This window comes from Schistocerca americana, chromosome X (assembly GCF_021461395.2).
Source record: "Schistocerca americana isolate TAMUIC-IGC-003095 chromosome X, iqSchAmer2.1, whole genome shotgun sequence".
NCBI classification, from domain to species: Eukaryota; Metazoa; Arthropoda; class Insecta; order Orthoptera; family Acrididae; genus Schistocerca; species Schistocerca americana.
Genome location: NC_060130.1, coordinates 412,350,548 through 412,373,836, shown reverse-complemented (window position 1 = coordinate 412,373,836; position 23,289 = coordinate 412,350,548). Strand labels below are relative to the sequence as shown.

General features: G+C 42.1%; 1 protein-coding gene across 4 annotated transcripts in view; it reads left to right on the top strand.

Moving 5' to 3' along the window:
• LOC124556749 overlaps window positions 1-23,289 on the top strand; it is a 249,137-nt gene that overhangs the window by 159,159 nt on the left and 66,689 nt on the right. For all 4 annotated transcript variants that reach the window (XM_047130744.1, XM_047130747.1, XM_047130746.1 and 1 more), the window contains exon 3: window positions 17,557-17,867. In XM_047130744.1, the coding sequence (XP_046986700.1) occupies window positions 17,595-17,867 (273 nt within the window). In that variant the 5' untranslated portion in view covers window positions 17,557-17,594. The remainder of the gene's footprint in view (window positions 1-17,556; window positions 17,868-23,289) is intronic.

The window sequence follows — 23,289 nt, the reverse complement described above, 5'->3', positions numbered from 1 at the left end:
CAGCTCTTCAAAATATTCCCTCCATCTGCCCAAGGCATCCACAGGATTCACAAGCAGTTTTCCTGACCTGTCCAAAATACTTGTCATTTCCTTCTTACCTCCCTTTCGAAGACTGCTAATTACACTCCAGAATGGTTTTCCAGCAGCTTGACCCAAAGTCTCCAACCTGTTTCCAAAGTCTTCCCAAGATTTCTTCTTGAATGCTGCAATTATCTGTTTGGCTTTGTTTCTTTCTTCAACATAACTTTCTCTGTCTACCTGAGTTCTAGTATGTAGCCATTTTTGATACGCCTTCTTTTTCCTTTTACAGGCTGCCTTGACTGTGTCATTCCACTGTGCTGTTTGCTTCATCCTACCTTTACACACTACTGTTCCAAGACATTCTTTAGCCACTTGTAGTACTGTGTCCCTGTACCTCTCCTTTCCTTTTCCAATGACTGTAATTGACTACATTCAACTAACTGGTACCTTTCTGAGATCATTGTTATGTACTTGTGCCTGATTTCCTTATCCTGAAGTTCCTCCACTTTTATCCTCCTACATACGGACCTGACCTCCTGCACTTTCGGCCTCACAATACCAATTTCGCTGCAGATTAAATAATGATCAGTGTCATCAAAGAATCCCCTGAATACACGTGTGTCCCTCACAGCCTTCCTGAATTCCTCATCTGTTATTATATAGTCAATGATAGATCTGGTTCCCCTGCCTTCCCAAGTATACCGGTGAATGTTCTTATGTTTAAAAAAGGAGTTTGTGATTACTAAGCTCATACTGGCACAGAAATCCAAGAGTTGTTTCCTGTTCCTGTTGGCCTCCATATCCTCTCCAAATTTACCCATAACCTTTTCATACCCTTCTGTTCGATTTCCAATCCTGGCATTAAAATCACCCATGAGCAGAACACTGTCCTTGTCCTTTACTCTAACAACTACATCACTGAGTGCATCATAAAAACTATCCATCTTATCTTGATCTGTCCCTTCACAATGCGAATATACTGACACAATCCTAATTTTCTTGCTAGACACTGTCAAATCTATCCAAATCAGTCGTTTGTTTACATACCTTATTGCAACTAAGCTGGGTTCCATTTCTTTCCTGATGTAAAGCCCTACACCCCATTGTGCTGTTCCTGCTTTGACTCCTGACAGGTAGACCTTGTATTCTCCCACTTCCTCTTCTTTCTCACCCCTTACCCGAATGTCACTAACAGCTAAAACATCCAGCCCCATCTTACTTGCAGCCTCTGCCAGCTCTACCTTCTTCCCAGAGTAGCCCCCATTGATATTAATAGCTCCCCATCTCATTACCATTTGTTTGCCGAGTCGTATCTTAGGAGTCCCTGGTTTGTCAGTTAGAGGTGGGACTCCGTCACCTCCAAAGGTCCGAGGCATTTTGCTCTGATTGTTGCCAGGATCATTTTTAAAGTACCAGGGAAGCAGGTTGCTAGCCTTACTTGCCCCGAGCCCCAGTGAGTTTTACCCCTAACAGTTGAGGGACTAACCGGTGGATTTGGTAGTCTTTGCCGTATGAGCACAAAGGTGACCACAACTCAGAATATGTCCGAGATGCCCAGCCTTATTCCAAAGTAACTGGTATCCCTACTGTCGGGACCACTTACTTGGCCACTCATACGTTGCCCGTGGTTCATGAACTAGGACATGACTACAGGAACCCACACCATGAACCACTAAGAAAGAACTGAGCAGAAATATTCCAAATGCCCCACTAAATTTTCAAATACATACATACCTTAAGCTAGTAGTAAAATTTCTGTTCTCTTTGAATTGGCTTGTTTAGTGTCCCTTAATTCAACAAACATTTTCCCAAACCACTGTTCTTCCTTTCAAGATTTTGACAACAGTGTTCTATTATGGTTATATTGATCACTTGTACTTCAGCCACTGCTGATGAATATTGGTTGTTATGTGATCTATTAATATATTTGATGATTTGCTAAAACTCTTTGTGATATTTACTCATAACATATTTTGTGACTCAATCCTCTATGTAGCAGTTATTGGTCTTACATAGGTACATTGCAACGTGAAACAAAAGTCAATTAGTGCACAATGAAATAAAATGGTTGTCCTGAGTCACAAGAAGACTGAAAGAATTTGAACAACTAAATCATTGTAGATACAGGTTAAACTGAATACAGACAAATTGACAGACAGTACTTACAACACAGGTGTGGTGATATTGACAAATGGTGTTGGAAACTGTCACACCACTTTTAGTTCATTTGGCTGAACAAGTGTGTAATAGATCCTACCCTAGGACAGAATCAGTGTGATAGATAACACATCTCAATGTGAGATAGCACTCTCTTTACTACATGAATAACCGCAATACAAGATGACATCCATAACAGAGATGGCCATAGAATGAACTGAAGTACACTCATAGTTCCAAAGGTCACCTTTGCAAGAGCATAGTCAGTAGTCAATGTGGTTAATATGCCACAGTGTCCCCACAGAGACATCCCTTCCTGGTAGTGTGGAGTACTGAGGGGAGGTGACCACCGATGATGCTGAAACAGTATGACACATGTACTGCAGGAGAGGCACAGTGAGGTCCAAGTCTTTGCAGATGTCTGTCAAAGCAATGTTCATGCTGGCTGGAATATCCATACATGGGAGCAGTTCCCATGTTGTTGCATAGAGGTGATAGTCCTGAAGATGCAGTGGTTGGTATCGCCAAGTCGATTGACAGAACGACTCTTTGTAGGCATTGGTTATTAGAGTGGAGCCCGCAGGAACTGTTGGAGTCCTTGGAAGAGGTGTTGACTGGATGAAATGTTCTGAGAGCAGTAATAGTAAGTTAGCTGTCTGGCAATAGCCATGGCATAACAGCAGCTCAGTTTACATCATTTGGCATGTTTATAAATACATAGGCAGTGAAGCCATTGTCAGAAAATTGTCAACTAATTAGACACTCAGATCTTGAATAGGACGTTTTGGACCTCAAGACAGAACTTGAAATCACTGGGAGCATCAATGTGTGCTGTTGGGCCACCCAGCTGAGTGCCAAGATGGCTGGGTGGCATGAAGAAAGCAGTGTGTTTTTGATGGACAAGTCATTGTGTAGGGTCCACATGGGCTTGAGACAGTTTATTGTTACTATCATAGGCTTGCCATTCAGGAATACCTTGAAAGTGTGTATCACTGTTTAATCACATTGAGTGGGCCTGTGCACAGCAGCTTCAAAGCTGAAAATATCCTGTCATTGTGGGGTATAACAAAATCAGTTGGCCAGTGCCTTGTTATGAAAATTTTTGGCTCACTGTGTGGTCGTGGGGGAGAGGTGTAGAGGCATGCTGCATGGTGTTTGATACATGCTATGAGGGTGCTAGTCCACGGCTGTGAGAAGTGCTTGCTGAAAGACTAATACAGCTTGGGGGGGGGGGGGGGGAGGGGAGTGTTTCACCACGCAGGATCTCTGCCAGAGAAGATCCTATGTGATGTCTGTGTGCCAAGTGCACACCTAACAGCACTCAAGGCAGAACTTTGGTCTGTTGGCCTCTGTGGCACATGAGTGCCACTTTCAAAATATGGTGCCACTGTTTGAGGTAGTTGCTCTGTGGATGGTAGGCAGATGTCAAATATCAGTGGGTGCTACAAAGACTGTATAGTTCACTGAACAGGACTGATTCAAATTGTGGACATTGATCTGTTGTGTGTATCACTGTTTAATCACATTGAGTGGGCCTGTGCACAGCAGCTTCAAAGCTGAAAATATCCTGTCATTGTGGGGTATAACAAAATCAGTTGGCCAGTGCCTTGTTATGAAAATTTTTGGCTCACTGTGTGGTCGTGGGGGAGAGGTGTAGAGGCATGCTGCATGGTGTTTGATACATGCTATGAGGGTGCTAGTCCACGGCTGTGAGAAGTGCTTGCTGAAAGACTAATACAGCTTGGGGGGGGGGGGGGGGGAGTGTTTCACCACGCAGGATCTCTGCCAGAGAAGATCCTATGTGATGTCTGTGTGCCAAGTGCACACCTAACAGCACCCAAGGCAGAACTTTGGTCTGTTGGCCTCTGTGGCACATGAGTGCCACTTTCAAAATATGGTGCCACTGTTTGAGGTAGTTGCTCTGTGGATGGTAGGCAGATGTCAAATATCAGTGGGTGCTACAAAGACTGTATAGTTCACTGAACAGGACTGATTCAAATTGTGGACATTGATCTGTTGTGACACACTGAGCATCAAACCAAGAAATTCACCTATCATCAAAAGTCCTGGCTGTTGAAGCTGCTGTGATTTCTCCGAGAATGGCCTCTAACCACCATGTTACACAGCCGATCATAGAAAGAATATATCAACCAACATCGATCAGACTCAGGAAGAAGTCCTACCAGATCAAGATGCACAGGTCATAAATGTCCAGTACAAATTTTGAACCAGCCAATAGGTGGTTGTGCATGTGGCCCACTTTACTCTGTTGACATGACATGCATGTGTGTCCACTTTTCACACCATTTCTTAATGTTGAGGCATGCAAAGCAATCTGTGATGAGGTGTGTCATTGGGTGGACACTGTGCTGCAACAAGTTGTGAAAATGGAGGAAGATGATCTTCTGAAGTGGCTGTGGGACCAACAGGGTGAGTTTGGTTTTGTGACACATAACACAAGATCTGTCTAGTCATTCCCAATATTTGGTGATGTTTAAGTTTGTGAGTAGTCACGGGATCACGTAGAAGGTCTTGTAGTTGTTGGTCCTGCAGCTGGACCTCTGCAAACTTATCATAGTTGACTTGTATGGGGGATGGCAATGATCCGTAAGACGTAGACTATAACGATGTTGTCCACACCCTTCAGGTGGTGGACATCAGTTGTAAACTGTGAAATATAGCCCAGGTGGTGAATGGCCTTCAGAGTATTTATTTCGATGGATTTCGGATTGAGTCCACTAGCAGTTGGTGGTCAGTGTAAATGACTAGTGCTCAGCCTTCCACATCATATTTGATCTGGCAAACTGCTTCACAAACTTATAAAGGTTCACGGACATAGGCAGACCACTTACAATGTGAAGATGTCAATTTATATGAAGTCGAATTGGTTGTTGTACACCTGTCACTTGCTGTTGGAGAATCACCCCAATATCGAAATCACTCATGTCAGACATAATAGTGTGTCAAGTAGGAGAAAGTTGGTGTGCCAAAGTAATGGCATGTGCAAAGCAGTCTTTAAGCTTGTCAAAGGTGTGGGGGGGTGCATGCCAACTTACATTTACTGGTGGTATTCTCGCCTGTGAGAACTGCCATGAGTGGGTTCTGCAGAAGCTGACGGCAATAGAAGTTAATCATCCCTAGAAATTGACATAACACATGTAAGTCCTGTAGTGGGGTCAGCTGATGGGTGAATTCAATGTGCTATAGTGTAGAGCATATGCTGGCACAATTGACAATTGTCTGAGAAAGATGACCTCATTTTTCTTCATTAATTACAACACCACTATCAGCAAGCATGTTGAAAACTGTTTTAAAATGCATATGCTTGTGTCTATGAACGAAATACCATTAATAAACTGCTTCCACATTTGAGCTGCATTTTTGAGGCCGTGTGGCATAAACAGGAACTCGAATAAGCCTAAAGGCATGATAATCACTGTGATGTGAACATCTTCTAGACTCATTGGTATCTGCAGGTATACTTGGTTGCAGTCAAGGACACTGAAAATGGAAGCACCCGTGAAGTGCTATCCTGAATGATCGGTTTTGGGTAACTGACAATTATCATACAAGAATTAAGGTCCCTGTAATCTCCACATAAATGTACAGGCCTATATTTCTTGGACACTAACAAATAACAGGTGAACTGACAAATTGTCACACGGTCTCACAACTCCAGCTTTTAGGAGTTCATTGACCATTGCTGTAGTGGCTCAGAGTTTGTCTGGTTGTAACCTGAATGGTCTGTGGCAGACTGCAGCATCTTGCATGGTGGTAATCTTATGCACACTTTAATTTCTGATAGCACAGTACATAAACAACACTCATGGAGAGACTGGGAGTGCAGGAACAGACAGGGTTTCAGTGGGAAACACATTTACAGGAGGCATATTACTGACCTTGGTGATGAGTGAACATTGTGTTGTCAGAGGCACTTCCTTCAGACTGTAATTGCTGTGTTGAGAACAGGTTGCAATGATATGACAAAGTGATGATGGTATGGAAATGGAAATGTCGTGTGGCTAGGGCCTCCCGTCGGGTAGACTGTTCGCCTGGTGCAGATCTTTCGATTTGACGCCACTTCAGCGACCTGCGCGTTGATGGGGATGAAATGATGATGTTTAGGACAACACAACACCCAGTCCCTGAGTGGAGAAAATCTCCGACCCAGCCGGGAATCGAACCCGGGCCCTTTGGATTGACAGTCTGTCACGCTGACCACTCAGCTACTGGGGCGGACAGTGATCATGGTGAGTGGAGATGACTGTTGTGTCTGATAAATTTGTAGATACCACTGTGCAGCAGTTTGTTCCTCCAGTGTCTTGTGGATTGCTCTTTGTATGGCATCATATTTCTGCTGTATGTGTAGAGAATGCAGTTGTGCCTTGGAGTGAAATAGTTGGACTCGATAGATTTTGATGTGATGTGATGCAGTTTTGTAGTAACGATGATGATCATCTGTCGAAGTGTGGTACAGTGTGTCATCCGAGGGAGATGCAGTGATGGAGTGCTGTGTTGCTGGAAGGGCATAGCCAATGACATTGCCAGTGGAGTAGCTACTGTCTCAGTGAATCAGTGTACCACTAGCCAAATCTGGTAGTAATAAAAAATGATGAATGAAATTAGTGAAACTGCTGCAGAGTGAAAATCTCATTCTGGAATGAAATTAGTGCTGAGTACAGGTTCACTAACGTACGCCGTGAGGAAATTTCATGTGACCACATCTTTGAGACCCAGATCCAGTGTGTGAGATTTGGCACCATAGACAATGGTCACAGAGTTGTTGCCCACACAGAGCAGTATAGCGGAACTGCCATGTGACATAAGAGGAAGGGCTGGATATGTGATACACACACTGGAGCATGACTCAGTGAGATAACGTTGTTAGTGTGAGTGGTCGAGGATGTAAAGTTCACTGTCATTCTGTGATGGTGTCATGAGAGATGATTCATTGCCATGGTGTGAGATGAGATGACTTGAATAGCCTCCATAGTCTGGTGCACCTATCGCAGACCACTCGACTCTTTTAGGTAGTTGCAAGGCAGGTGACAGTTATGTGCAGTGTCACCGAACTGCAAGTGAAACCAGGAAAGTCTCTCCCAAGCAGGTGTGGCAGCATGAGGGTGAGGGGCATGGTTGCCATTTGCTGGGAGATTGTTGTGTTTGCATGAAGATCACTGTCCTGGGTAGGAGACATCATGTCTCAGTCAGCAGAGATCAATTGTGGTCACCCAGGCTCATCTGCAGCAAGGTGGCGGGCATACTGAAGTTGGTGTTACAATCCATGTGTGCTGGTAGTATTGTTGATGGTATTGATCCATTATCGGTGTTGGTGTATTGCAAAGATTCTGTGAGGTAATTTCAGCCTGTTATGCAATGATTCGTGTTCATGGGCTGTCATGGTGAGTTGCACTAGTGATGGAAGTTTGACTACCCATAAGGTCCAAAGTGTGTGCTATGACACCAGTTGATAATCAGTTAGCATGTGTAACCTATGCCAGAGCTATGATAGTCCTGTTCCTCAGCAGTTCATTACAAATAACTTGCTGTAGCTGTTCTTCTGGTGTCCATAAGAGGCACTAAAGAACAGCTAGTTTTGGTGCAATGTACTTGTTGTCTTTGGTGCAAGGATTATGTCACTTACCAGGTAAGTAGCTTAACAAATTTAGCACTGTCGCTAGTGATATCATATGTGGTGAGGATGTTTTCGACTATTGCAAACCATATGTGGGTTGGTCTGGGCGAAATTCAGACTCTTCAGTATGCACACTAAAGTGGGTGGAGGTGATGCTGGTGGCTAGGCATGCTATATGCCAGGGCAACATCTGTAGGGGTATGACAGACATATGTTCCATACCTGTTCAAAGCATGGTGGGGAGACTGATATGAATGTCTGAAGTTTGTGCAGCAAGCTGCACCAGTGCCAGGTTGAACGACCAGCACCAGGTTGGAAGATTTTGCATGCAATGTGTAAGACATGGCCAGAGTGAACAATTGTGAATCTACCTGGCCAGATTTTTGTGGCTTAGTATGTGCCAGATTTTCATGTGAAGCATAAGTGCCAATGAAGCCTAACTCTAAATCATTTGTAGTATGCCAGTTTTCAATATTACTGTCTACTGTTGGAGCACTGCACTGAAGAGTATCACTTTCACATTTGATGAATGTTGGTTGCTGAAGAGATGATTATAATGGTCTTTACATTCTGACACTGAAATTGTTGTCTTGTTTTTGGAAAATGTCATGCATAATGGTTGCACAGTGGCTGCATTGTTGATGGGTGGTACACTAATTAGCATGGAAACAAATTAGTACACAGTTGTTGTTTGCATATATTGTCACACACCACTCCTTTGTTCTGGTGTGCTGATATCAGTTATGTGTAATCCTCAAATTTGTAAGAACTTACTACATTTTCTTTTACCCCTTGTTCTGTTGTTGTTGTTGTTGTTGTTGTTGTGGTCTTCAGTCCTGAGACTGGTTTGATGCAGCTCTCCATGCTACTCTATCCGGTGCAAGCTTCTTCATCTCCCAGTACCTACTGCAGCCTACATCCTTCTGAATCTGCTTAGTGTATTCATCTCTTGGTCTTCCTCTACGATTTTTACCCTCCACGCTGCCCCCAATACTAAATTGGTGATCCCTTGATGCCTCAGAACATGTCCTACCAACTGATCCCTTCTTCTAGTCAAGTTGTGCCACAAATTTCTCTTCTCCCCAATCCTATTCAATACCTCCTCATTAGTTATGTGATCTACCCATCTAATCTTCAGCATTCTTCTGTAGCACCACATTTCAAAAGCTTCTATTCTCTTCTTGTCCAAACTATTTATTGTCCATGTTTCACTTCCATACATGGCTACACTCCATACAAATACTTTCAGAAACGACTTCCTGACACTTAAATCTGTACTCGATGTTAACAAATTTCACTTCTTCAGAAACGCTTTCCTTGCCATTGCCAGTCTACATTTTATATCCTCTCTACTTCGACCATCATCAGTTATTTTGCTCCACAAATAGCAAAACTCCTTTACTACTTTAAGTGTCTCATTTCCTAATCTAATTCCCTCAGCATCACCCGACTTAATTCGACTACATTCCATTATCTTCATTTTGCTTTTGTTGATGTTCATCTTATATCCTCCCTTCAAGACACTATCCATTCCTTTCAACTGTTCTTCCAAGTCCTTTGCTGTCTCTGACAGAATTACAATGTCATCGGCAAACCTCAAAGTTTTTATTTCTTCTCCATGGATTTTAATTCCTACTCTGAATTTTTCTTTTGTTTTCTTCACTGCTTGGTCAATATACAGATTGAATAAGATTGGGGAGAGGCTACAGCCCTGTCTCACTCCCTTCCCAACCACTGCTTCCCTTTCATGTCCCTCGACTCTTATAACTGCCATCTGGTTTCTGTACAAATTGTAAATAGTCTTTTGCTCCCTGTATTTGACCCCTGCCACCTTCAGAATTTGAAAGAGAGTTTTCTAGTCAACATTGTCAAAAGCTTTCTCTAAGTCTACAAATGCTAAAGATGTAGGTTTGCCTTTCCTTAATCTAGCTTCTAAGATAAGTCGTAGGGTCAGTATTGCCTCACGTGTTCCAGTATTTCTACGGAATCCAAATTGATCTTCCCCGAGGTTGGCTTCTACTAGTTTTTCCATTCATCTGTAAAGAATTCGCGTTAGTATTTTGCAGCTATGACTTATTAAACTGATAGTTCGGTAATTTTCACATCTGTCAACACCTGCTTTCTTTGGGATTGGAATTATTATATTCTTCTTGAAGTCTGAGGGTATTTCACCTGTCTCATATATCTTGCTCACCAGATGGTAGAGTTTTGTCAGGACTGGCTCTCCCAAGGCTGTCAGTAGTTCTAATGGAATGTTATCTACTCCCGGGGCCTTGTTTCGACTCAGGTCTTTCAGTGCTCTGTCAAACTCTTCATGCAGTATCATATTTCCCATTTCATCTTCATCTACATCCTCTTACATTTCCATAATATTGTCCTCAAGTACATCACCCTTGTATAGACCCTCTATGTACTCCTTCCACCTTTCTGCTTTCCCTTCTTTGCTTATAACTGGGTTTCCATCTGAACTCTTGATATTCATACAAGTGGTTCTCTTTTCTCCAAAGGTCTCTTTAATTTTCCTGTTGGCAGTATCTATCTTACCCCTGGTGAGACAAGCCTCTACATCCTTACATTTGTCCTCTAGCCATCCCTGCTTAGCCATTTTGCACTTCCTGTCGATCTCATTTTTGAGACGTTTGTATTCCTTTTTGCCTGCTTCATTTACTGCATTTTTATATTTTCTCCTTTCATCAATTAAGTTCAATATTTCTTCTGTTACCCAAGGATTTCAAGCAGCCCTTGTCTTTTTACCTACTTTATCCTCTGCTGCCTTCACTACTTCATCCCTCAAATCTACCCATTCTTCTTCTACTGTATTTCTTTCCCCTATTCCTGTCAATTGTTCCCTTATGCTCTCCTTGAAACTCTGTACAACCTCTGGTTCTTTCAGTTTATCCAGGTCCCATCTCCTTAAATTCCCACCTTTTTGCAGTTTCTTCAGTTTTAATCTACAGTTCATAACCAATAGATTGTGGTCAGAGTCCACATCTGCCCCTGGAAATGTCTTACAATTTAAAACCTGGTTCCTAAATCTCTGTCTTACCATTATATAATGTATCTGAAACCTGTCAGTATCTCCAGGCTCTCTGAATAATTTCTTTTATTTCATCATACATTTCTTCAATTTCTTCGTCATCTGCGGAGCTAGTTGGCATATAAACTTGTACTACTGTGGTAGGCGTGGGCTTCGTGTCTATCTTGGCCACAATAATGCATTCACTATGCTGTTTGTAGTAGCTTACCCACACTCCTATTTTTTTTATTCATAATTAAACCTACTCCTGCATTACCCCTATTTGATTTTGTATTTATAACCCTGTTTTCGCCTGACCAAAAGTCTTGTTCCTCCTGCCAGCGAACTTCACTAATTCCCACTATATCTAACTTTAACCTATCCATTTCCATTTTTAAATTTTCTAACCTACCTGCCCGATTACGGGATCTGACATCCCACACTCTTATCCGTAGCACGCCAATTTTCTTTCTCCTGATGATGACATCCTCCTGAGTAGTCCCCACCCGGAGATCCGAATGGGGGACTATTTTACCTCCGGAATATTTTACCCAAGAGGACGCCATCATCATTTAACCATACAGTAAAGCTGCATGCCCTCGGGAAAAATTACGGCCGTAGTTTCCCCTTGCTTTCAGCCGTTCGCAGTACCAGCACAGCAAGGCCGTTTTGGTTAGTGTTACAAGGCCAGATCAGTCAATCATCCAGACTGTTGCCCCTGCAACTACTGAAAAGGCTGCTGCCCCTCTTCAGGAACCACACGTTTGTCTGGCCTCTCAACAGATACCCCTCTGTTGTGGTTGCGCCTACGGTATGGCCATCTGTATCGCTGAGGCACGCAAGCCTCCCCACCAACGGCAAGGTCCATGGTTCGTGGGGGGAGGACCCCTTGTTCTATCATTACAAAAATATGAATTTCACTAGCCAATAGTATTTCTGATACATGTAAATTATTTAAAGTAGACTGAATATTTTGACTTGATCTGCTCCTATAGGTTAATGTTAAGTGAAATAACTCGTAAGACAGGGAAGTGAGCCATACCTGTATGTGGGCAGATTGACCCCTTTCTAGTACACCAGAGCTTGAGTGTGGTTTTTATGTGGTTTTCCATGTGTGATTAGACAAATATTTGCTACATGGGCATCTGCAGAAATTTTTCCAGTAGGGGGCATGATTCAAAGCTTGCCAGTTTTGATGTAACTAATTAGATTAGTTTGAAGAGTGTAGTTGCATGCAGAACTAAATTTCACAATAATCATGTCTCAAAAGATTGATAGTTGTCTACCTATGGTAAGCATATTTCAGTAGCAGATGCTAAGTACAACTTTTATGGTATTAATACAAATATCGATGCCACATGTTTGGTTCAGCGATCTGAAATTACATCCTCATATGACTAAATCTAGGGTATCCAACAAATCCGTACATGTGATTTGAGGCTTTCTTGGTGTATATGCTGTTTGAAGGGTTCTTAGGTTTCCAGCTAGATATGATTGTTGCATGTCCATGATATTTTGGTGGATAATTGCTCTGCCATCATCACCCTCGCAGGTTCAGGTGCAATTCCGTTTGCCAATGATACGCGGCGTCTGGTGGTGGGGGGAGTGGTATCTCTTTGGTGGCTGTGGCAGAATGATCTCATGTCCACTTTCACCATTGCTCTTTGATAGAGCTTAGTATTAGTTTCCAGGCCTTACTGAGCTAGTAACCGGTGTCCCTGTTGACAAGGTTGTCAGTTTCTGTGGCCTCTTTGAAGATGCAGTCCCAATAGTTATTTGAGAAGGCCAGTACTTTTGTCTCATCATAATTTGCTGTGTGTCCAGTGTTTATATAATGTTCTGCTAGGGCAGATTGGCTTGGTTTGCCTAGGTGAGTGTAGCATTGTTGTTTGTGGCACCAATTGGCTGGACACCTGAGAACCCTTCAAACTGTGCCTTCTTGCTAAGGTGCAGGGAAAAACACAACATACCTACTTCCACTAAAGTTGTGCATCACATACTCACACCTGTAGCATATTGTATCAAATGAAGAGCCAGCGTGGCCCTGGTCAGGGAAAGGATTTGCTACACCTGACAGAAAATCGACAAGAACACCAAGCAGCTGCTGCTCTTAGAATTGCAGCATCTGCTTGTTCTCTGCCACCAGAAAACAAAATTGTGTCCTCATGATGGCTTTGTTCTCTCGCATTTCTTTGTGATTCATTTTGACCTTCCCCCCGTGATGGTTTTCCATCTCATGGGGAGTCATGTTGCTTATATGGGATGACATTCATAGTCAACTCATTTCCATGACTACCCAGCTTCAGGCTGTTGCAATTCGCCTTTTCCTTCCTCGCTTGGACTTTTTCCTTTGTACTGTTTACATTCCTCTGTCACTTGATGTCACCAGGGCAGACTTCTTCCAGGTTATTGGGTAGCTATCTCACTCCTTTCTGCTGCTTGGTGACTTAATGCGCACCATATCCTTTGGATTTCTCTCAGAACCTGCCCGAGAGGTGCCCTCTTGGACTACCTTCTCAGTCAACTTAACCTCTTCTGCCTTAAGACAGGAGCACCCACATTTCTTTCAGACTCCTTGCACACCTATTCCCATTTGGACCTATCCTTCTCCACTGCCCAGCTTGCCCATCGCCTCAAGTGGTCCGTTCTCTCTGACACATGCTTGAGTGACCATTTTCTGTGTGCTATCCACTGCTGAAACCTATCCCACCTACATACACACCCAAATGGCAGTTTACTAAGGCTGACCGGAGGCTTTACACCTTCCTGGCGACTGTTGATGAGCAACATTTCCCCAGTTGTGATGATCATGTGGAATATCTTACAGACATTATCCTTACTGCCGCAGAACATTCCATTCCTCGCACTTCCTCCTTAACACGCCATGTCCCTGTCGCCAGGTGGACTGAGGCAATTCGCGCCTGGAGCCGTTCTCTCCGTATTTTATACCATCTTCCCATGATGGCAAACTGCATTCATTATAAACAGTTGTGTGCACAGTGCCATTGCGTTTTGCAGGATAGCAAAAAAGCAAACTGAATTTTATTCACTAGTACTTTTAACAGCTTAACTCCTTCTCCCATCATCTGAGCCAATCTCCAGTTATTCTCTGGGATCCAAGATCCATTTCTGGCCTGACAGTAGCAGACAATGTCACAGTGGACCCTATTGCTATTTCCAACACCCTGCGCTGCAATTTTGTGGAGATTTTGAGCTCCTCCCATTATCACCCTGCCTTCCTCCATTGGAAACAAGCGGACGAGGCTCAGGTGATACCCCTCTCTTCTCATAATCATGAGTACAACACTGCTGCCTTTACTATGAGGGAACTCAATCATGTTCTCAGTTCATCCCAATCCTCTGTCTCAGGGCCAGACAATGTTCACATTCAGACGTTGCAGCAGCTTTCTCTTGCGGGCAAGCACTTTCTGCTTCTTATGTTCAACTGCATTTGGGCAGAGGGCGTGTTTCCCACATTCTGGCGGGAAGCCACTGTGATGCCCATACCTAAGGCCAGTAAGGACAAACACCGTCCTTCTAGCTACCACCCCATTTCTTTCACCAACCATGTTGGCAAGGTGATGGAACGTGTGATTCATGCCTGGCTGGTATCAAGACTCCAGTCTCACAATTTACTAACCACAGCACAGTGCGGATTTCGAGTGCGCCATTCTACAGTTGACCATCTCGTCACTTTATTCATCCATGTCATGAATGGTTTTCTGCAGAAATCCCATACTGTGGCTGTGTTTTTTTTTATATGGAGAAAGCTACGACACCTGCTGGAGGACTGGTATCCTCTATACTCTCTACATGTGGGGCTTTCCTGGCCGCCTGCTCCCATTTCCTTCAGGAATTTTTAAAAGACTGAGTTTTCAAGGTATGTGTGGGTTCTGCCTTGTCAGACACCTTTTTCAAGGAAATGGTGCCTCAGGGTTCCATCCTGAGCGTTGCCCTGTTTGCGATTGCTATTAACCCTATAATGGCCTCTCTCCGAGTGTGCATCTCTGGCTCCCGTTTTGTTGACAATTTTGCCATCTGTTGCAGTTCTCCACAGACTTGTCTTATTGAGTGGCGTCTTCAGTGGTGTCTCAAATGTCTTTACTCATGGAGCATTGACAATATCTTTTGTTTTTCCACCGACAAAACAGTTCGTATGAATTTCTGGCAGTGCAATTGGTTTCTTTCACTGTCTTTACATCTTGGGCCTGTTGCTCTTCCATTCATTGAAACTATGAAATTCCTGGGCCTCATGCTCAATTGGAAACTTTCTTGGTCCTCCCACATGTCTTACCTGGCAGTCCGCTGAATGTAGCCTCTCAATGTCCTGTGTGTCCTCAGTCGTACTTCCTGGAGAGCAGACCAAACGACCCTCCTACATTTGCACTGGCCTCTTGTCTGTTCATAACTAGACTATGGGTGTTTTGTTTATGCATCTGCACGTCTGTTCCTCTTATGCCATCTCAGTACTGTCCACCATCGTGGCATCCATTTGCCCACCGGTGCCTTTTATACTAGCCCAGTTAAGATTCTGTATGCAGCAGCTGCTGAACTACCACTGTCCTGCCACTGTGCCTTTCTCCTCAGCAGATATGCATGCCATTTGTCTGCCATGTGTGGCCACCCATCCTATGCCTCCTTCTTCAATGACTCCTTTGATCACCAGTATGGGGTGCATCCCTCTTCTCTGTTACCTCCTGGTTTGTTCTTGCTCTGGCAGCTTAACGTCACACTACTTGCAACTTTCCCAGTGGGAGTAAACCCTTCACCACCTTCGCTTCGTGCGGCAGCCTGTGTTCACCTTGGCCTTAATTTGCTTCCTAAGAACACTACTCCAGCCTCAGTTTATTGCCTTCAGTTGCACGACCTTCGCATGAAACTTCATGGTTGTAACTTTGTGTACATTGATGGCTCTCGGGCTGACTGTGGTGTCGGGTGTGCTTTCACCATTGGCACGACGTTTTTTGGTATCAGCTTCCAGAACACTGCTCAATATTTACAGCAGAGCTCTTTGCCCTGTATCAGGCCATGTAGTACATCCAGCAACACAGGCTATTCAGTTATCCAGTGACACAGGCTTTTCAATTGCACCACCTGCTCAGACTCTGTCAGTGCCCTTCAAAACCTCCGTGTGCTGTACATTGTCCATCTCCTAGTGCAGCAAGTCCAGGAAAGCTGTCACTTGCTCACTCTTGATGCAGCCACTGTGATGTTTATTTGGGTTCCTTGTCACATCAGTCTGACAGGAAATGAAGCCGCTGACACTGCTGCCAAGGCTGCAGTCCTCGTACCTCAGCTCGCTAGTTCTTACATTCCCTCTGATGATCTCTGTGTTGCTGTCTGCCAGCAGGTGGTGTCACTTTGGCATCACCACTGGTCCTCCCTTCATGGGAACGAGCTGTAGGTTATTAAGCCTCTCCCAGCAGCTTTGGACGAACTTCTCTCGGCCCTCTCGGCACAAGGAGATCATTTTAACTAGGTTGTGTATTGAGCACTGTTGCTTTAGCAATCGCCATTTAAATGGTGCTCCCCCCTCAACTTCTGACAGTCCACCGTTTCCTGATGGAATGCCCTGTTTTTAATCACTTACATTCTCTTTTGTGTTTGCTGTCTGAGTTATCGGCCATTTTAGTGAATGATGTGCGGGCTGTTGACTGTGTTTTACTTTTTATGCATTGTAGCAATATGGCAAAGGCAATTTCATTTTTGGTTCAGGACCTCTGTTTCTCTATGGTGTAATCTATAGACCTTTCTCCATGTCCCTGGTTTTTGCTGTCTTCTCTTCTGTTGATTGGCATTGACATGTAGTCATTTTTAACTCATCTCTTTGTGTTCATATTCTACAGTTTTGACATGGGCATGTATGACTCTAGTTGCTTTTGCCTCCTAAAACAAACCAAAACAGTTATCACAGGCTGTGGTTTATTATTTATTTTCAATAAATCTCCTTTGAAGTTAATTAGTGATTTATATTTGTGTGAAATGAAATAGTAAGATTATGGTTCTGGCTGTGCTGAGCAGCAGTTACATTGAAACTTCCTGTCAGATTAAAATTATGTGGCAGGTCAGGACTCAAACCCAAAGCATTGCCTTTCATGGAAAAGTACTCTACCAACTGAACTACCTGAGCATGACTCACATCCCATCCTTGCACCTTTACTTTTGGTGGGACTAGCACTCCTGTAAGAAAGGAATAGCAGATAAATGGCTTAGCCACAGCCTGGAGGATGTTACCAGAATGATTGTTCACTCTGCAGGAGTGTTTGCTAATATGACATGCTTGTCTCACAAATTTTGCAGGAAAACTTCTGAGATGTTTGGGAGGTAGAAGGTGAGGTACTGGTAGAAGTAACATTGTAAGGATGGGTTGTGAGTCATGCATTGGTTACTCAGTTGGCAGAGCATTTGCTGTCAAAAGGCCATGGTCCCAGGTTAGAGTCCTGGTCTGGCACACCGTTTTAATTTTCCAGAAAGTTTCATATCAGTGCACACTCTGCCGCAGAGTGAAAATTCATTCTTGAAGCAAGTATGTTAAGTATGTTATTTCACTCCTACTGTGAACTGGATTTTCTTTACTGGTGAAATCTAATTGTTTCCTTTGTAAAACCATAATTGGTGCTTTTGTATTTCATTGTATCCAGTATTGCCACCTTGTTATTTTCTGAGGTGGAAAAAATCCTGTAATGACACAAGCATAGTAATGAACATTATTATCTTTTCTTTACAGAAACCTAAGTGAATTTAGTTCAGAGCCAAGCTGAAGGAATGTGTTGGAGGCCTTTTCTGATTTTGCTGTTAATCACAGTAGATGTTAAATCTGAGGAAAAAAGTGCAGAAGAAAATGAAGCAGGAGGGGAGTTTTTAAGGAATATGATACAACAAATAAGAAATGAGCAAGGAAATCTCAATTCTCAAAACAGTTACCCAATAAGTCGTATTGAAGAAGATACAAAAGAGCTGCAGTATTCTAAACCTAAACTCAAAGAGACTGGGCTGAAAATAATGGGACCAACTCCTCTACCAGATACGGATAACACAGTGAGTACAATTAAATGCTTTCAGAATAGTTTAACAATGTATGCTAGAGTTCCAAAAGGTCACCTCAGCAGTTTATGATTGCCTTTATGATGATTATGAATGTTGCTGTTGATTTTATAACAGGTATAAACACCTTTTCATTTCATTTAGATTTATTCTTCCATTTTCCAGTCATCTATTTGAACATATCCACCAGCTGCTCTTTCCTCCCTTTTTCTCCCTCCTCTCTATCTTATTCCAGTTAATTTTCTTATTTATTTGACTAGAGCATTTAATGTGTATGAGAGGTATCAGAATTTTATTCTAAAACTTACGCTAGTGTTCACATTATTCAATCTACAGTTTGTCCTATTTACGTGGAATACTATGTGAGAGGTGTTTGCATCAACTGTGGACAATGTTATTGTCAGCCAGAACTGTTTTGTGATCTTAATTTACAATGATGAACAAGAATTGTGCAAAAAACTATCATAAAATGTATAATGGCAGGACACCAAATACAACCAAACCATAAAACTAGTGCAGCTTCAAAACCAAAATTGCAACCCATGGGAGAAGACAAACAGATGTTAAAACATCTATGACTGAATAGTAAGAAAAAAGAAAATATTTTGTATTTTACAGGAGACAGTTTAAAAAAAAAAAAAAAAAAAAAAAAAGTATTTGGCATATATGAGAAATGACAACAGGAGCTTCCAACCTCAGGAAAGTTAATTTTGTTGTCAATAGTAGGACTAAGTGATTCTTTATTGCAGAAATACCTTTAATAGAAAAAGGTGCCACATGTTTCAAATATAGTCACTCATGGTTAAGTGAGTACTTTCAATTGTAAGACACATTGACAAAGAAACAGTGTATGATATATTTTTAGAAAATTGTTTTGTACATTGGTATCCCTATATACAAACTGAATGGAAATTGTAATTATCTGTAGACAGAAAATATATTTAACAATCGATATATTGCATTTTACTCACATCACATCAGTATGCAGGATAAAACAAGTAACAAGAATGTCCTGCTTGAGATGAAGTGTCTTCTAAGCACATTTGTCACAAGAAAGTTCCTTATCTTGTCTCTCCTATCCGGACACAGTACTTACGGGATCATGTACTACATTTCTCTTGCTGGATACAGTCGTAATATTTACTGCTTAATTGTTAAACAAGGGCCTGCCACAATATTGTCACAAGTTTGGATTCAAGTTTTTTCATTCAAGGTTCTCTTCCTGTTCGGAAGACTTAGGAGAAACAGTGTGCCCTTCCTGACCTTAATATTTTATATTCTTTAAAAAGTTGTAAACATTTCTGCCCTCTGTATCTTAATTCCATATCAGTGATTAGTCCATTAATCAGGTTTCTTGGAACATGACAATACCTCCTTGCTGCGTCTGACTCCTCTCTGTTTTCACCATGCATAGCAGTCTGCTGAAGGTGGCCATTGACTGTTCCCTGTGCTGTTGCAGAAATAAACTTTTCTTTTGGAATTGCCAGATGATTAACGGGGGAAATTCTCATCCCTCTGAAAACTTCTACAGCATTTGATATGTGTGAAACAACATTGACATCTGACCATGTCTTCTGGGTGTGTCCCTTCTTTTGTCACACAGTGTATACGTATAAACTGCATACTAAATTATCAATTCAGGCCTCTTAACAAATGAAATCCCATTTCATATAACCTAACAAAAACTTACATAATGGGCAGACTGGTTGCCTTAGCTTATTTATCTTGAAAGAATACAATTTCTTTTCAAAATAAACTCAGATTTAGCATCTCGTTACCATGGTGTTTTTTTACTGTCATAAATCACAGAACAGAATGGTACCCATAAGGCCAAATATGTGTTCCTGATGTCATTTCTGACAATCTAAACAGCAGTTTACTCACATTCCCCCATACCTCATTTAACCTTGAGAGACTATATTTATTAGGCTAAACATAAACGATTGTCTGGGCAGAGGAAAAGTTGGCAACTGTCTAGGAGCAGTGGTAGTGCCTCTTATGAAGCATTTACAAACTAGCATAGCTAATTTATTTCTCTCATAACATACAGATAATCAAAAGCATACAGAGGTAGAAGAGAACACTGATAATATTTACATTTCTTCTATATTACTTTTTGGAATGTAGGTTGTGCTGACTAGTCTGCCACATAGTCAGAGGTCTAGGTTAGGTTGAAGGGTGAATAGAGCATAGCATCTGCATGGCAAGGCCACATGAGTGGCCGTCCCTGGCCATCACTTTTTTCTTCACATGGATTAACTGCTCTTGGCTCGCAATTCTCTCAATCTCTTTAATGCTGGTGAACTCTCATTGACAACGACCCAATTGATGCATGGCCTTACAACACAGCCAAGGAAATATGGAGGTTAGGTAGGTCACAATGCAGTGTGAGGCATAGTGTTAAGTAAGTTGAGTGCATCTCGCCTGTGTACTTTATGACTTTGTAACCTATATGCGAGTGGTCTCAGTTGACTGAGTTTTACACTGTTATTCGTGCCAAGCTCACAGTTGTGATTAGGCAAGGTAGTGTTGATCTCCTATGTTGACTTCGGACAATCTATGTGAAGTTTATATGCCATCTCTCATGCACCACAGTTGTGTGATGGCCCTGTGGGTGGCTGACCAAGTGCCAGAAGTCTGCTGAAGGTTGTTATTTGATTGTGAGTTGTAAAAGCCAACAAACTTGATGTTGTGAAAAGAATTATATTTCCACTTACGGTGCATATTTGGTGAACTTTTCATGATTAATATGCTTTAGTTTTATATAATCATACTAAAACTTCATGACGATGAACATGGTATACAATTTTGTCATTGGTTCCATTATTTTGCATATTCAGACAGTTTGACCTGTTACCCACTGTGATAATGTATTTCAAATAATTTTCTTTAAAAAAATCATTTCTACCATATGGTCTGTGAATATTATGGTTTCAAGTTATACTGGGTGACCAAAAAATCTGTTAAGATTTGAAAGTTCAACACTTCATAGAATGATGTAGGTAGAGATGTAAAAACTGACACACATGCTTGAAATGACGTGTCACTTTACTGAAAAAAAATGCACAAAATAACCAACAGATGGTACTTCTTATGACACAAAAGCAATAACTAGCATAAAAATTGATTTTTAACACAGATGACTTTCTTTATAACACATGCTGAACATGTAGGCCACCATTCATCAACAATAGCATTAGTCAGGGGACAATGCTGTGAGCAGCTCTTACAGAATATCAGTAGGTATGGTGAGAAATTGCTGTTGGATGTTGTCTTTTAGCATCCCAATGAAGCTGGATGATCACAGTACACTTGTAACTTCAGGTAGCCCCAAAACCAATAATCACACAGATTGAGGCCTGAGGACCTGGGAGACCAGACACAACAGAATAGGTGGCTCAGCACGTGCTCCTCACCAAACAATATGCATGAGAGATCTTTCACACATGTAGCAGTATGGGATGGGGCACCACGCTGCATAGGTCATACCTTCCAGCAGATGTTTATCAGCCGAGCTATGGATGAAGTGATTCTGTAACAAAGTGGCATACCTCACACCCATCAGACTGACAGTCTGAAAAACAGCACCCCACATTTCCTTGAAGAAAGAGTGTCCAGTCAGGATTTATGTGGGAAATTCACACTACACTGTGACTTTCTTGTCATGCAATGGGTTTCCCATGACAGTTGTAGGATTTTTGGTACCCAAAACTGTGTGGGTGTAGACTCTCCAGACCCTTGGAATGTGAAACAGGCATTAAACAATCATCATCTCCCCCCATTTTCTGATGTGCCTACACTGCAGATGCTCTCTACCTCACAAAATTGGTGACTAACAGCTCATGATTTGACACTGGATTTTGTGCAGATAATATTGGATGGTACACCTTAGTAGTCTCCAAACAGAAGAGTGAGGATATTGGTGGGGCTTCACGAGTGCTGACTTCACTATGCAGCAATGAACCCTTGAAGTCTCCATTTCTTACTGAATTGCCAGAGTAGCAGTAGCACTTGTATTTGGCCAGACGCTATGGCACCAATAATCTAAACAGCCCATGGTTTTGAACTTTGTGATCATTTTTCTCCACAGTGATGCTCATTGCAGGACTATTACCTGTTCAAGTACCCTTCTTATGGTTACAGGATCATAAAGCTACAGTATCAGATTCAACATTCTGGTAGTAAAGCTTCACTAACAGTGCCTTATCCAGTGCATCTCCCTCCCTTGCAACAGCTCATTTGATACAAGATTCTCACGTGATGTTAAATATGCAAGGTGGACTATAGGAGTCACACACAGTGCTTTCAGTGGTTTAAGGATTTTGGAAATGGCAGTATGTCAGTCTGTGAGGATCCAAGGCCTAGACAATCTTCCACAGCAACAGATGATGATCACATCAAAAAAGTTCATGCTATGTTTTGTTGAAATAATTGTTTAATAGTCCGAGAAGCTGGTGTTGAAGTGAGCATCAGTGTAGGACCATGCTATCAAATTTTGAATGACAGACTTTTGACACATTGGGTCATTGCAAAATTCATTCCCTATTTGTTGACTGATGATCAGAAACAGATCTATGTTGAAATAAGCCAGGAACTGCTTGCCGCAGCAAATGGAAATGAAAACTTCCTTGAAAACATCATAACAGGAGGTGAGATTGAGTTAATAACAGTAATACTGAAATGAAGGTGCAGCTGTTGCAGTGGGTGGGCAAAGTGTGTCCATGTCCAAAGAAGGTAGGTGTGAGTCAGCCAGAGATCAAGGTTAATGCTAGCCATGGCATACCAAACCACACATGCCAGATGTGTGGCCAGTGGCTCAGCCTGTCTCATCTTTGCTCTGTTCTTCTCAGAAGTACCCAGTACAGCCCAACATTTCATTTATTATTGTGGTGTGGTTTTTGGTCAGCACAACTCTCTTCAGTTCAACAGAATTGTAGTGTTAGCACTGTTTACACTTCAATAGTTGTTCATGGTGTGAAGGATATTCACGGATCCAGTGCCTGTTTACGCAAAAAGAGGCAATATAATGAACTATTGTCACAGATCTTTAAAACTGGATGGGAATGACAAGTGAGCGGGACGACAATTCTCCATATCTATTATGCAGAAGTATAATCAATGATTACTGCAAATTTGCTATGAAATGACATTACAATCTCATGCACAAAGAATTTAAAGATTTAGTTGACAAAGAAAGACCAAAAAATTATGATGATTGACAGATGGGATTCATTGTTCTGTACATCAAGAGTGACTTTGTGCTAAATTTGTGGGTATGGAGCACATGAAGAAATTGGTGGTATGGATGTTAAAATTTCACAAGTAGCCCAAGTATTCCGATTTCAGTTGCAACAGTTTTTGATGGAACTGAATGGTATGTACGGACACTATACATAGTATTGCAAAGTACGATGGT